Genomic DNA, 14,774 nt, shown 5'->3' on the forward strand with positions numbered 1-14,774 from the left:
CTGATATTGTATGTACTACACTAATGTTTGTCACCCCAGTACCTCTAAATAGTATCTTGCAATACAATTACACCATTCTACTGATCAAGAGGCTCCAAAAATACTACAACCTCAAGAGCAGCGAGCAGTTATAAAGAGTTGTACCCAAATTCCGATGACTGAGATTCCCTAATGCTGTTCATGATTCTCTACCATACATCTGACCGAAGACGACGACTTCTGCACCACAGATCGAGCCTAGCCCAATACTCTTAATAAAGTCTCTTTCAATACAACTATAGGCAGAAGGCAGCAACTACACAGTTAAGTAGAAAATGCAGCGCAATTCCAGAATTTGAATGGTCCTGCAAGACCTATTGCGTTGAAAATTCTTGTTTCAGTAAGGCATTGCACCAATGTAGCTTGAAAGAATCATTGTATAACATGTTAACAGGTACAACGGAGTTCACCATAACTCTTATATCAACATTTCCTATTTTAACGTTGCATTATGGACCATTATCCCTAGCAACTAAAGAAACATCATCATTTCCAGGTAAACATCCACTCAGCCATTCGTTCCCATCTTGCAGATTGGTACCTACAATTAAAATTGTCATGGTATTCATTTCATCTTCTATCTGCGTATAATGTTGTTCTACCTTTGGAACACAATTGACTTTAACAGTTGCACCATTCTTGCATACCTTCATGAAGTGACCCGCCTTTTTACATTTACTACATTTTTTTCCAAGAGCTGGGTAACTAGGATTATTTGCCATAGGACTATCAGAACTGCACTTATAACACACTGCAGACTGTAAAATTTAGATTTGTGACTATCATGTAGCTTTTTAACTGCATTTACACTCATGTTTTCCAATCCCCCAGAAGCACCAGACAAGACTTTTACAGATTCTACAGAGTGTTCTATACCTTTAGCAATATTTACTGTATCAGCAAGGGTTGGATTAGTACCACACAAAAGGTTTTCCTGAACCTTCTTAGAATAACAGTTCAGTACAATTTGGTCTCCAAGATATTGATCTTTAGCATTCTCAAATTTACAGCTGCTAGACAAAATCCTAAGAGCAGCCATATACTGATCAATACTTTCGCCAGCTGCCTGTTTCCGTGAGTAAAAGTTAAATCTTTCCAAAACAATGCTCAGTTCATCAGAAAAATGTAAAGCCAATCTTTTTTCAGCTTCAACAAACACATTTCACCCAGCAGCATCTCCAGATTCCTCTTCAGGATGTGGAATTTCAGGTAGATTTTCGAAATGTTATGCCCCTCCGTGCCAAGACAGTTATAAAGAATAGCAGACTTCCTGGCAGCACTGTAATTATTGCCATCAATAGCAACCAAATAAGTTTCTAAATATTCGCACCTAGTGTTTCCACTCCAGTTTTAACGTTCCAGGTAAGGCCAAGAAGTGAGGAGGCTGCTGCACATTCTCACTTCCCGACATGATGATAAAGAGAAACTCAAATAAACACCAAATTAAGAAGTAATAGAAGTAGAAATTCAAAACGTTGCCAAATTTGCTGGCCCTTCCAAATACAGACCTAAGAGAACTCGTATCGTGCCAAAACAACGGAAATACACCGGTGTCCCCGTTACAGCAATCACTGAACAGATGACCAAAAGGGCTGTGAACGCCCCGTAAGGATTAACTTTTCAGCACATAGATCGGAGCTTGCACACTGCACCCGAAGCGCACACTCAAACAAGCCTGGCTGCCAGGAAATAGTACAGGCTTTGTAGCGCACATAGGGCAGCATGCGCACAATGCAACGAATGTAGGGCTGCATGCACACTGCTAGAATATCCCACACAGATGCAGGTTGGTTGCCAAGCAACTTGGGTGCGAGCGATGCGTGCCAGTGAATGTGCTCATGAGCGTAGTAGAAATGCTACGCCAATTGTTGTGCCTCCTGGGTGACGTCTCATCGGCTCCCCAATAAGCTCACAAAAATGCAAGCCTGAGCTGCCAAAGACCAATCAGCAAGGTGTTCGCACACAAATCCGGAAGACTGCAGAAAGAGTTTGAAAGTCAGAAAGGGATACCATGTTACCTCAGCTGTCAACAGGCTCCGTGTGAAATGTTAAATTCTCCAGTTCTCTGCTCTGTGTGAAATGTTGAATGAATTTTCCAGTTCTCCCAGTCGTCACTAGTATGTTGAGGTACGTTCCTCGCAATCAGAACGTGAAAAGTTTGAAGTAACAGCCATTTATTGAAGAGAAAGTATCACAGATAAGAAGCCCATCGGCAGGATCCAACCAGCTCTGCTGTTTTAAGTTAACGGCCTAAAGGACAACTGTCCTCCAAGGCAGGAACGTAAAATCTGGCCACACACTTGGAAGATGCGCTTATGTTACACATCAGAGCAAGAATACAGAGTACAGAATATAAGAAAATATGAAATCACAATAAGGATACTACAATAGACATCATTTAGAGTTCTAGCTCACGCAACTTGATTACAATTATTATGGCTATTGGTGGGTAATCAATTTTTCCAGTGGACACACACAACTTCTGCTCTATCAAAACATATACTCCTGTCTACCAACGTGTGGGTGGAGCCAAAGCCTCTCTGAAGAACTTCTGAAAGCATTTTAGGTTAATGAACCAGACATAAAGAAGTACCTCAAATATTTTTTGACAAACTCTCGTACACCACATAGTGGGCTTGGTTTCAACTTTTCTAATATCTGGTGATGGGTAACAGTGAATTACGGGGATGTTTTTCACAGAGGGGTTCTGACTGACATCAATTAGACAACAAGAGCGAAGCTAGAGTTGAATAGGATATAACTCAGATACACAAGGTGGAAAATATACCCGTAATTAACTTTTTATTCATTTATAATTTTATGTTATGTACGGCCTCGAAAATCATCTGCCCCTGCCTTAAAATGCTAGGAAGGGGCAGAAAGTAATTGTGAAGGGGGGCAAACATAACATGGCCTCTCCTCCCAGACCCAATTGTGAAAAAAACCTACCCTACCTGTCATCCTTAACCAATCCCCACAACCTTCCCTGGCTTCCTTCCCCCTCCTGCAGGTCTACTTTCACTCAAAGCAGACACGCTGCACCAACAGAGTCTCAGAGAGCTGTATCAGTCTGGCTTTGGAGGCCTTTCTGACGTAGTAACACAAACACATCCTTGGGTCTAGACTTACAAAACTAAGCATGTAGAGTGACGGACTAGAGTCACACACATTTCACTTATGGGAGAAATCCCTTTCAGGACGAATACCCTCACCCACCAGAGGTGGCATGCTTCATCATCTGGGTATCTCCTCTTAGTGTGAAAACCTGTTCCCAATAAGGGCTACAACCCCTACTCTGATGACAGGGAGCTCAGGGATGTTTTGAGTGAGCCTACACTATGGAGGATACACTAAATCCAACAGATGAGAGAAGCTCCAAGAGAAATGGTGAGGACGCAGCGCAAAATAAATATAACTAGTGAGGTGGTGAAGTTAAAACTGCCTAGTCACGAACAAAAAAAAATGTTAAGGCTTGTTCCTACTGACAGGGTTAAAAAGACAGTGCAAGCAGCAGTATGGATTTAAACTGCTCTGTGTTTAACAAAGGAGGTCTACATGTTTCAGCCCTAGTTAATCCAAGAGGTATCAGGGCCTTCGTCAGGACCTAAAGAAGATTGCTGCTGCCAGTGACAACAACATGTATAAATAATAGTAATGATATCAAACCAGTTATGCCTTCAATTTAAATTTCTCAGATTTTACTGGATGTTCTTAAAGTTCTTGGATAAGCGGCCAGACATCAACCTGGCGGTAGCTCAGGGAAAGGGGCACCGCTCTATCCGTCGGAACCCTGTCTCGGTACTGAACTGCGACTGGAGGTCAATCAAAGCTGACACGCTGCACCAACAGAGTGTCAGAGAGCCGTGTCAGCCTGGCTTTGGAGGCCTTTCTGATGTACCAACAGTTGGTAGCTAATTTTGTTATCAACTGTTGCTATGTCATAGCAGTGGGTTACCAGATTAAGAATCCGGTGTAAATGACAGAGGCTTCCTAAGGAAACCATGCATAACAAGTAAACATATTGTGTGCTGTTTTTTTTGTTATGGCAACAGTGTAGTTGACTACAGAAAGGAGGAGCTATAGGACATAAAGGCACTCTGTGGGTGTAATCTACCATCTGCCACTACACACTTAAAGCCACTTATGAAATGAGTAATCCTTCCATTTACCTGGGGCATGCAGAAAGTTAACCACTAAGTACATTTGTGTCTTTACCTGTACCTTATCTTCCCCGTTCTACAGGCCACAAAATAAGAGGATGGGCATTTGCTCAACCAAGTGTGCATGGTAAGTCATTTACTAGTCCAGGCACCAATACCATTTATTTAGTAATGGTGTTGATGAAATTCACTTTCTGGCTTAGTCAGAAAGCAAGCAAGTGAAGAGTGTCATCAGAAGATTATTATTGCATTTTACTGTGATGCTCTACGTCTACTTGTACAACATAGCAGAGATCCTATTTTGCATAAATTATTTCTCACTCTAACCTTCTGGAAACTTGGTTTACGTCCTCGTTCACTTTCGATGAAAAAATTAGAAGGGGGGTCATGCCAACCTCTCAAGCCTATTCTCATTAAGATTAAAAAAACATCTGGAAGCATGGGCAAACGTTCTGGAAAGTGGGCAGTGGTGGTTACCCTTGCTTTCACAGTGGGCTGCCAGCTAGTGATGAGTTTCATTCACCACATACTGTCATGCAGAGCAAAACCTGAAATGTCACTATGAGCCAAAGCATTGGGCACCCCTGTGCCTCAAATCAGATAACTTGTTTTTATTCATATTGATAATTACAACATTGTTTATATTTTCCATCCCTTTAAATTATAAGAGCCACTACTACCTAATTCAAGATCATCATTTTGTGGACACTGGAGTTCAAAGGTTGAACGTTATCTTGGCTTCACACCAACGATTTACAAGTGCACATAGACCTCAACAGCACTGTTATATCGGAAGCAGGAAAAAAAACACTACAAACAGAGGGAACAAATTATAAATAGCTGCCTACTCACCTGCAGCTCCCTTGCCTCCCATTCAAGCCACTGGCTGCTGGAATCGTTGAGGTCTCCCCCAAGGGATGTGAAAAAGAATCTGAAAAAAATGGAAGAATTGTTATTTTACACAACAAGATGATGGACGGAGTGCTGAAACTTTTCAACCACTCATCCCCAGTCACAGATCTGGGTTCAATCCATCGTTCTTTTGCTCACCATGGCACCCCAGTTTGGACCCAGCCATATGCAAATTAGTCTTGACAATGTTCCCCTTGGGAACAGTCCAGCCCAAACTTCCAGGCCAGGTCCTCCCTCGACCGGAAACAAGCATCCTAGGACTGGTTTCGGGGTATCACCTCTCATCAGCCAGGCTAGCTTTAATCCAGTGGCACGGCAAGCAGGGGACCCACGTCTGGGCATACCATTGGCTACTTAGAGTAAACATAGCAAACACACCAAGATGATGGACGGAGTGCTGAAACCTTTCAACCACTCACCCCCAATAACAGACCTCGGTTTAATTCATCGTTCTTTTGCTCACCATGCCACCCCATGTTGGACCCAGCCATATGCAAATCAGTCTGGACCCTGCTCCTCATGGGAACAGTCCAGCCCGCAATGCCAGGCCAGAACCTCCCTGGACCGGAAATGTGCATCCTATGACTGGTTTGGGGGTATCAACCCATATCAGCAAGGCTAGCTTGATTCCCGTGGCACAGCGAGCAAGGGACCCACGTCTGGGGATACCCTTGGCCATTTAGGGCGAACATAGCAAATAACAACAATTGTTATTTTAGCCTTTCTGTAATGTTAACCTTTTCTGATTTCTGACTATATTCAACTCAACGATGCAGTAATACAAAGTCAGTTACAGAAAAAAACCTACACTTCACAAGGCTCACTGAAAACAAATTAAAAACAAACAATAGCACACACCAATGCAATCAAAATCTGGTTAAAACACGATTTTGTAAAAAACAATCTATTCTAGCAGATATTGATGGGCCTTTCCCAGCGGACAAATACAGCTTTTGTTAGTGACCACTCTTGAATACAGCTTTTAAAACCTTGCACGTAACAAGAAGTACAGACTTGTTCCAAAAAAGGTGTGCCACTGCACACTGGTTTACACTGCACACAGGCACACCAATAGGCTGCAACAGTGAATAGAAGCAGGCTAGCTGCAGCCATGTTACTCCATTGATTAACCCATATATTAGCAGGGGGCTCAGTGGACGTTTCTTAGGCAGCCGTAGTATTTGGAATACATTTAAAGTAAGACATTTCTGTGCATGGCAGAGCAGCTTATCCAAGTATTTGTCCTTCAAAACCTTGCGGATTTCTAGCTTTCTAATACTAGAAAACTGGTCTGCCAGAAGTAGTGTTTTTTCAGTTATCCTCGAGAGCAGACATAACCCACATTTTTTAGCAGAACTCACTGGCATATTGCATTTGCAGAAAAGAGAACTGTCCCACTCTCCAGCTGAAGGGCAGGAAACCTTGGCTGTGTCAGAAAAGGCACCGCACGTTCTGTTGGATAAAAAAAGACAAAAAAAGATAGGGGTTAATATTTACACTTAGGAATTCAGGCATCTTTTCGAAAGTCAACCATCCTGGAGAGTGGACAAAAGAGACACCCAACACAACAACTCAACCAAAACATACCCTGAAAGAATGAAATAAGACCTAAATGGATCGCAGTTATACCAAAATGAAATGCATTGCCTTTAGCTCATTTATAGAGTGCTAATAAAACATACAACTAAAAGCTTTTTCAGCCTTATTCCCCAGTAATCATCGATGACAACATCAGAGTATATGAGGTATAGTTTTACTGTTAAAGACCGGGGTTGGGGGGGGCTCGTTTTGAGACTGTTTGGGTAAGAGAGTTTGGAAAACTGCAGAGTAGGATTTCAGCCATCCCAGGCTCCGTTGAAACCTGTTTTAAGAACTTCTAGGTAATCCCTTGGGTAGAGCAACAGTTGAAGTTTACGTTTTGTGCTAGTTTTCAATATTTTTTTTATAAACCAGTTTTTATTCATTTTACAAGTTAGAACAACCCGTAATAGTCCCACACTTGCCCCAGAATTTCTTGCGTTTTGGGGGGCAGCCTCAGTCTACATAAATGTGCTCCTCCATTTTCGCGCACCAGTTCCTCACCCCACGCAATGCCATCAGTGAGGGTGGGTTAGCAGAGTTCCAAGCCCAGGCAATGTCCCTTTTGCCGATCAGGGTGCCCAGCCACACCAGGGAGCGCTCCCCCACAGCTCCCCCTCGCCTCCTCTCATCCCCAAGAGCCTCCAGGAGTCCTTAAATAGCAATACGTGGTTATGGGTCAATGGGTCTTTCCAAAATACATGAAAAGGAGCAGAGATTGCAGTCCAATACTTCACAATCTCAGGACATTTTCAAAAAGCCTGCGCTCTCATCAGCAAACCAGAAGCAAGCAGGGGGGAAGAGCACTTTTGTGCCCGCCACAAGCCATAACGGTGCCATACAGGGAGAATGCTAGAATTACAGCTGGATCAGCCAGAGTCTTGAGGGTATTGCCAGCTCCTGCAGCACCATGAAGGCCTACCTCCACTCGGTATCCTCCAGAAGTCCCACCTTCCCCGAAGACCCCATGAATAATTTGACTTCTCTAGATTTGAAATCTCAAATCCCAAATAAGAAAAATAATACCTGAATTCAAATTATTAACGGGGTACACAAAGCGAGTGATGTGATCAAACCACTGTAAGGATTATTAGCGTACTACATGAAGTGATAAGTTGGAGTCCTTCACCGTGTAACCGGCCATATTTAAATGATTTGAACAGGAGGGCAGACATCTTGACTTGGAGCCATAAAGCCACCACTAAAACCCCCGACCACATACACAGCTGAGGCCCAGCATAGCATCAAGATGTAGCACGTTGTAATGCATTGTGGCTCCAGGCGCAACGTCTTCTCCAAAGTCCACCACTCACTTACCTCAGCCAAATTGATGACTAATTGATTTTTAAAATAAAACTTGTGAAAGAGTGGAGAATCCTGTAACCTGTGCAACCGGATACACTCCAATCTTTTTATTAATTTGTGCCCCCACCAATACCCTTCTATCCAGCTATCCCATCAAGCATACCACCTGACCAACCCTCACAGTAAAATTTCATGCAGAATTCATTCCCATACTCAACTCAGCTAACGATCAAGTAACTCCCTCTGACCCTTTCTCCTCACCTACAATATCAAGCTCAATATTCTTTCAACTTGAGTTGCCATCCTATGCTGTTTAGTCACTTCATCTCTAGAACTTACTCCTAGTATTCCAAATACTTTGTCCCTCTCTGTTCTACAGAAAAAACTGCTGGCCCCCTCAACCACATAGCGCGTTTGCGTCATTTTCGCTCCAGAATGTTTAAGCAACTTAGGTTCAATACATTTATGCACCATCTTGCTTGAAGCTACTCATTACTCTGCAACTGAGCTTTTTCATACTCCACTCCTGGAAACAGCTCGAGCACATCTTACTTCCTGATCTCTGCACTCAAAAACCTCTCCCCTACTCTTAGCGTCCTCCACCTCTTTGCTGCATTTGAAGAATCTACCAAGCTCCTAAACTTTGCCTCTGTTAGTATCAAGGAGAAAGCTTTCGATTTTTAGGTCTCATCTATCAAACAGCTATTTTGGCAGTCTGTATGCGAAATCCTCTTGTGAACCATACCCAAAACTTACAGTGGACTTAGAGCCTACCCACCAGTTACCATTGGTTGGCTTTATGTCACTATCATTTGCTGACTTCACATTTGATTACTTCTCTTCCTCTCATGTTTGTCCCTCCTCTGGAGCATATCCTTTTTACCATCATTTTAATTAGGTGACCCGAGTCCTTCCACTACTTTCATTTAGGCAAGTATATTTTCTTTTTTTTTGTAAAGCACTCCATTAGAGTGTATGTTTTCCAGCTCTCTCCCTCATGTGCTACTTTACCCACAAGTAAACACTGTGCTCTGTGTTGTCACCCCATTTGTACTTTATTCATCATTCATAGCTCCCAGAGCCCTCCTCCTGCTGTTTCCCTCAAACTAAACTGTTGTATGGAATTGCATGTATGATAAGATGTCTCTCTCATGTTATGATATATTGTTGGAATGTAGAATGTCATGGAGCATTAACGTGGCGCAGCTGGTGGTGAAAGGACCCACTCCGTTATTTCTCACCAGTGGGCTGTAATAGGACAGATGGATTAAATACCTTTATTCCCACATTTAATTGCTATTGATGGCAAAGGGTTTTCTTCTGAAACAAAGGGGGCTTTGTTGTTCCGTTTTCCGGGTACAGCGGCAATTGAGATTTTTGAGAATGTACCACCTATACCAGCGCCTAGAGGTCAAGGGGACAGTTGGGATGTATTTAACCCCTTCCCCGCTCATGACGGAACCACTCCGTCATGAGCCACGGTTGCGCTGTGCTCATGACGGAGTGGTTCCGTCATGCTGCGGCCGCTCCGCCCACGCGGCGCTAATTCCCCGCCTGTGCGGGCGATTAGCGCAGTGGGCGGAGACGTGACGGAACCACTCAGTCATGAGCACAGCTCAACCGTGACTCGTGACGGAGTGGTTCCGTCACGAGCACAGCGGACCCGCAACTGCCCCCAAACCCCCCCCAGCGCTGCGGCGGAATTCCTGCCGCGGCGAAGGGGTTAAAGAGGCTTCTACAAGACTTGAAAAACAGTTTGTTGATGAAGCTAATGTAATATGTAATCAAGCAGCATGGTTTTTATAAAAGGAAGCAATTTGGGGAAGAATTGATGGAAGAATATGTAATAGCACTGAGACTAAATGCAGCCAATTGTGAGTTTGGTCCAAATGTGGATACTTGCATAAGGGATGAATTCGTTTTTAGTTGATTCTAAAGAAATCCAGGAAAGGTTGTTGGTGTGTCAGAACCCCACATTGGCTGGGGTACTGGACATAGCCAAGGGAATAGAGAGATCTATCCAGTCATCTAAAGTGTTAACTTCGGAAGAGGTTAACACTAATACTTCTGTGTGTGTAGTTCAATTGGGGAAAAGTACTGATAAGTCTAGTGGTGTCAAGCTGGTGAGACCCAGTTGTTATAGGTGTGGTTCCAAAATGCACTTCACTAACAGTTCTGATTGTCCTGCAACCAAAAGAAGATTCAACAAATGCAATACAGTTGGGCACTTCCAGAGTGTGGGCAGAAGTATGAAGACCGGGACAAGTGTGAATGTGAACTCACTGAGTGACGATTTGGAGAGTTTGATTCGTACGTTGTATGATCCTCATGTATGTTTTGACGTGAATACAGTTGTTGTGGGTTTCAATGAAACATTGGAAGAGATATGCGGTTATATAGGAAGTAATGGCAGTGTCAGGATCCATGATTACAATTGTGTCCGAAGTTAGCTTTAAAAAGAAGTGGGGTTGTGTGGATTTGAAAAAGGACAGATTAACAGATGTTAATTCAAAGGCCTTTGGAAATTTTGAAATTGGCATGTTGGACTACTTTGAAGAGAATTTAGAATTTCAAGGGAGTAACATTATTAAGAAAATGTATGCTGTGGTCAATGGAAAGGATATTGTGGGATTGTATGATTTAGGAAAACTGGGTGTAATGTTATGTCCAGGCTCGGACTGTCCCATTGTTTTAGGAGATGTTACATTGATCCACGTAGAGGTTCAGGAGTCAAATGTGGAAAGTATCATATCTAAACACAATGTTGTGTTTGTGGATAGAGTGGACCAGGTGAAGGGTTAAACACATCGCATCAAATCTAAAAAGGGGGCCATTCCCATTTAACACAAAGTGTGGATGATACCATTAAGAGTTCGCCAACAGCTAAAACAACATCTTGATGTTTTGTGTGGAGAGGGTATCATTGAACCCAATGACAGTTCAGAATGGGTTTTGGCAATTGTTATTGTGCTAAAAAACAAAACGACGATTTACGGCTGTGTGTTGACTTGAGGTCTTTGAACAAAAATATTGTAGTTGACAGTCATCCCCTGCCAAGGATACAAGAATTACTGACGGCTGTCAATGGTGCTAAATATTTTTCCATAATTGCCCTCAAGTCAGCATATCACCAAGTGACTTTAGACGTTGCTTCAAAGGATTTAACAGCTTTCGTTACCACATTTGCAGTATGTAGGTTTTTAAGGATGCCGTTCAGACTGGCCTCGGCGGACAGTATTTTTCAGAAGCTGATGAGTTGTTTCAGGACTAAAAGGGGGTGCAGGCTTTTCAAAAGGACATGGTCATCTTTGCCAAGACCTGCGAGGAACATGACAAGTTACTGGATTCTGTTCTTGGTACGCTGGAAACCAGAGGCATGACTGTCAGTAAGAAAAAGTGCATATGTCTAGTAAACGAAATTGATTATTTAGGGAATAAAATTTCAAGGGATGACTTTTTGTCCAAAGGCACTCTTAGTCAGTGTGTTGAAGAATGCACTAAAACCATACGACCAGGATTCACAAAGGTCTTTTTTTAGGACAATGAGAATATTATGAGAGATTTGTACACGGCTATGCTGTTGTTGTGGAGCCATTCAGACAACTTTTGAGGAAAGGAGTACACTTTGAATGAACCAAAAAACACGATGAGACCGTTGAAAAGGTTACAAGACTAATTGCGCAAAGCTCCAGTTCTCAAATCTGATCACAATGGTAAATCGCATGTGACTGCTGATGCCAGTTCTATTGGGTTAGGTACAGTATTTAGCCAGTTGGTGGATGGCAGGGAAAGGGTAATCTCTTTTATATCTAGAGCAGTGGGAAGAGCAGAACAGCACTACAGCATGATACAGAAAGAGGCATTGGATTGTGTTTGGGCAGTGGAGAAATTTAAGAACTTTTTGTGGCGGAAGCCTTTTGGTTTGGTCACTGATCATAAGTCGTTAGCTTTCATGATGGATGAGGTGAGGTGAGGTAAAGCTCTTCTAGACGTCTAAGACTTATTGCTAGATAACAGAACTTTAATTTTCAGAGTCAACATATTTCTTATGGGAAAAATGTCACAGCTGACTGTCAAGTTGGCCGCCTCATGGATGAGAAGGAGGAAACAGTCCTAGATCAGCACCAGTGCGTAGTTGCTGTGATAGATGAATAAATGCAATGGCACCATTTCAGAGTCTGACTAGAATAAATAGTCTAAAGAAGATTAACAGCTGGCAATAGTTAAACAATATGTTGTAAATGTGTGGCCACCCAGCAGGAATCTTGATCCAGGACTACAGAATAATGCTCAGGTGCCCAGTGAGTTGATTATAGAAAGTGACATTCTTATTAGGCATGATCTGTTTGTTCCGCCAATGGGCCTCAGAAACAAACTCATTGATTTGGCTCATTAGGGACATCCTGGTGTGTCTGGTATAAAACAAAAAAATCGCTGAAACAGCATTATTGCTGGCCAGGCATGGATGCGAATGTTGAAAGGTAAGTAGATGCTTGCATGGTTTGTGTGTGTATTCTGATAAACATTGGAAAGTGTTGTGTGAACCAGGTTATTTACAAAACTGTCCACAAAAACCTTTGGAGAAGGTGTCTATCGTTTTTTTCTGTTCCTAATGATGTACTGGGAAAACAAAATAGGGTCTTGATAGACAACTTTACAAAGTGGATATACCATGCTTTTGTTGAGAACCCTAATACGGATGAAGTAATCAAGTTTTTTGAAAGGATCTTTCAGACTGACGGTTTTCCTAAAGTGCTAATGTCCAATAATGAGGTACAATTTGCGTCATCTAGAATGATGCAGTTCCTTAATAAGTGTGGTATCTGCACTGAGAGAGGACCTTTATATTGCCCCAAAGCAAATGGTCAGGTGGAAACGGCAAACAGATTTATTAAAGATGGTATACAGGCTGCTCTGAATAATAAAAGGGATTTATTTATTTTATTTATTTGAAAGTTTTATATACAGTGCGAACAAGACCCTTGTGGGTATCAGAGCGCTTTACAAGGTAAATATCTTAGATACATAGGTACATGGTAAATAACAAAGTTCCATGTCAGTCAATGATAGTGTAATCACCATATCGTAGATACATAGGTATATGGTGCATAACAAAATGTTCCATGTATATCAAGCATAATATAGACACAATATCTGGGATACATAGAGGGAAAGTAAATAATATATAGTTCCATGTAGATCAAATGTTGAGTCGAATAATAACAGTAGCCCATGCTCAAGTGAACTTAGCCATGAGAAGAGATTTCACTTCTTTTTTTAAAGATGCAGTAGAGGGATTAAGTCTAGTTTCTGGGGGCAAAGCATTCCAAATTCTGGGTGCCATCCCTGAAAAGGTTTGTTTGTATGTTTTCTTCTTGTTGAATCTTTGCGGTTTCAGTAAGAGGTTTTTGGTACTTCTGGAAGATCTGTTCCCACATGAGGGCGCCAGTTTCTGTGCCAGATAGCTGGGTGCGTTGTGATCAATGGCTTTATGCGTCATACATGCTATTTTTAGATGAATTCTGGCTTCAAATGGTAGCCAATTAAGGGATCTTAGGTCCGGGGATATGTGGGAGCTTCTTTTGGAGCCAGTAATAAAAGTCTAGCTGCGGCATTGATTGAGGATCTTAGAGGGGCCGTTGAAGATCTGGGAAGGCCGCATAGAGAGAGACTCCCATATTCCACTCTTGGGATGACTAGAGCTCGTACTGCCAGATTGAAGCCCTTTTCAGGCAGGAAAGGTTTCAGTTTTCTCAGAGTATTTATCTGAAGGTTTGCTCCTTTTGTTGCGTTGCTGATGTGTTTCTGCATATTGAGATTTCTGTCCAGCGTTACTCCCAGCGATTTTGCTGAGTCAACGATAAGAGGTTGGCAGTTGAGTGCTGTTAGGTGTTTGATCCAGTCTTGCATTACGGGTACTTGGGCGGGAGGAGCGATTAGGAGGAATTCGGTTTTGAGGGCATTCAGTTTTAGATGGTTTTCCGCCAGCCAGGTCTGAGTTTTTCCAAGAGTTGTGTTGAACGATTTGATGTCTTCTAGACTGTTGCTGCAGCTTTGAAGATTGGGGAGGGAGAGATAGAGATTGTGAGACCGTGTGCAGTTTTCCTAGTGGAGGAGATCAAGAATATAACTAGGAAGGCTTTCCTCCATTGTGCTCTTCTTTTGGTGTAGAAAATGAGGGATCCGAGATGGGTGTTTCAGGGTGTAGTTTTAACATATTGTGTTTATAGCGTTTGGATGCTTTTTTTGAGAGGTTGGGGGGGGGGGTAGCTGATGGTGTAGGTATGTATGCCTGTGCGCTCCATAGTGGGGTTGGCGCTAGTTAGTATGGGATAGGGTGTTATGAGGCGTTATGCGTGTATGTGGACCGTAAAGGGGGGCCTGTGTTGTGAAGGGGGATGGGCTTGGGAAGGAGGGGGGGGGGGGGGGAGGACGTGCGATGGGAGGTTATGGAGCAGCGGGGGGGGGGTGGCGTGGGTTTGGGGCAGAGGGAAAGGAGGAGTAGGGGTTGGTTCAGGTAACGAGGTAAGTGCACCGTGGCAGGCGAATGAAAGATGGGGGAGGGGAGGCAGGAGCAGTAAAGAGTGAGATAAAAATAAATTAAAAATTAAATTAAATTGAAATTCTGACCTGTATAGGTAGATAGGGAGATCAATGGGTGTTAACTAGCCACGTACAGGAGCTAGTCCACTGTAAGGGAGTCAGTTCAAGATGGCCACATCTGTAGTAGTGGAAATCATAGCCAGCGAGATAGTCCTGTCTCTCTTTCCATTAGCTGGG

General features: G+C 42.8%; 1 protein-coding gene across 2 annotated transcripts in view; it reads right to left on the reverse strand.

The window, feature by feature from the left end:
- The window catches only part of MARS1 (methionyl-tRNA synthetase 1), a 253,255-nt gene that overhangs the window by 225,701 nt on the left and 12,780 nt on the right, over positions 1 to 14,774 (reverse strand). For both annotated transcript variants that reach the window (XM_085654605.1, XM_085654606.1), the window contains exons 2-3: positions 6,473 to 6,563; positions 5,052 to 5,130 (exon numbers count right to left, since the gene is read on the reverse strand). In XM_085654605.1, the coding sequence (XP_085510731.1) occupies positions 5,052 to 5,130; positions 6,473 to 6,563 (170 nt within the window). The remainder of the gene's footprint in view (positions 1 to 5,051; positions 5,131 to 6,472; positions 6,564 to 14,774) is intronic.

Source organism: Triturus cristatus, chromosome 4_1 (genome assembly GCF_964204655.1).
Source record: "Triturus cristatus chromosome 4_1, aTriCri1.1, whole genome shotgun sequence".
NCBI lineage: Eukaryota > Metazoa > Chordata > Amphibia > Caudata > Salamandridae > Triturus > Triturus cristatus.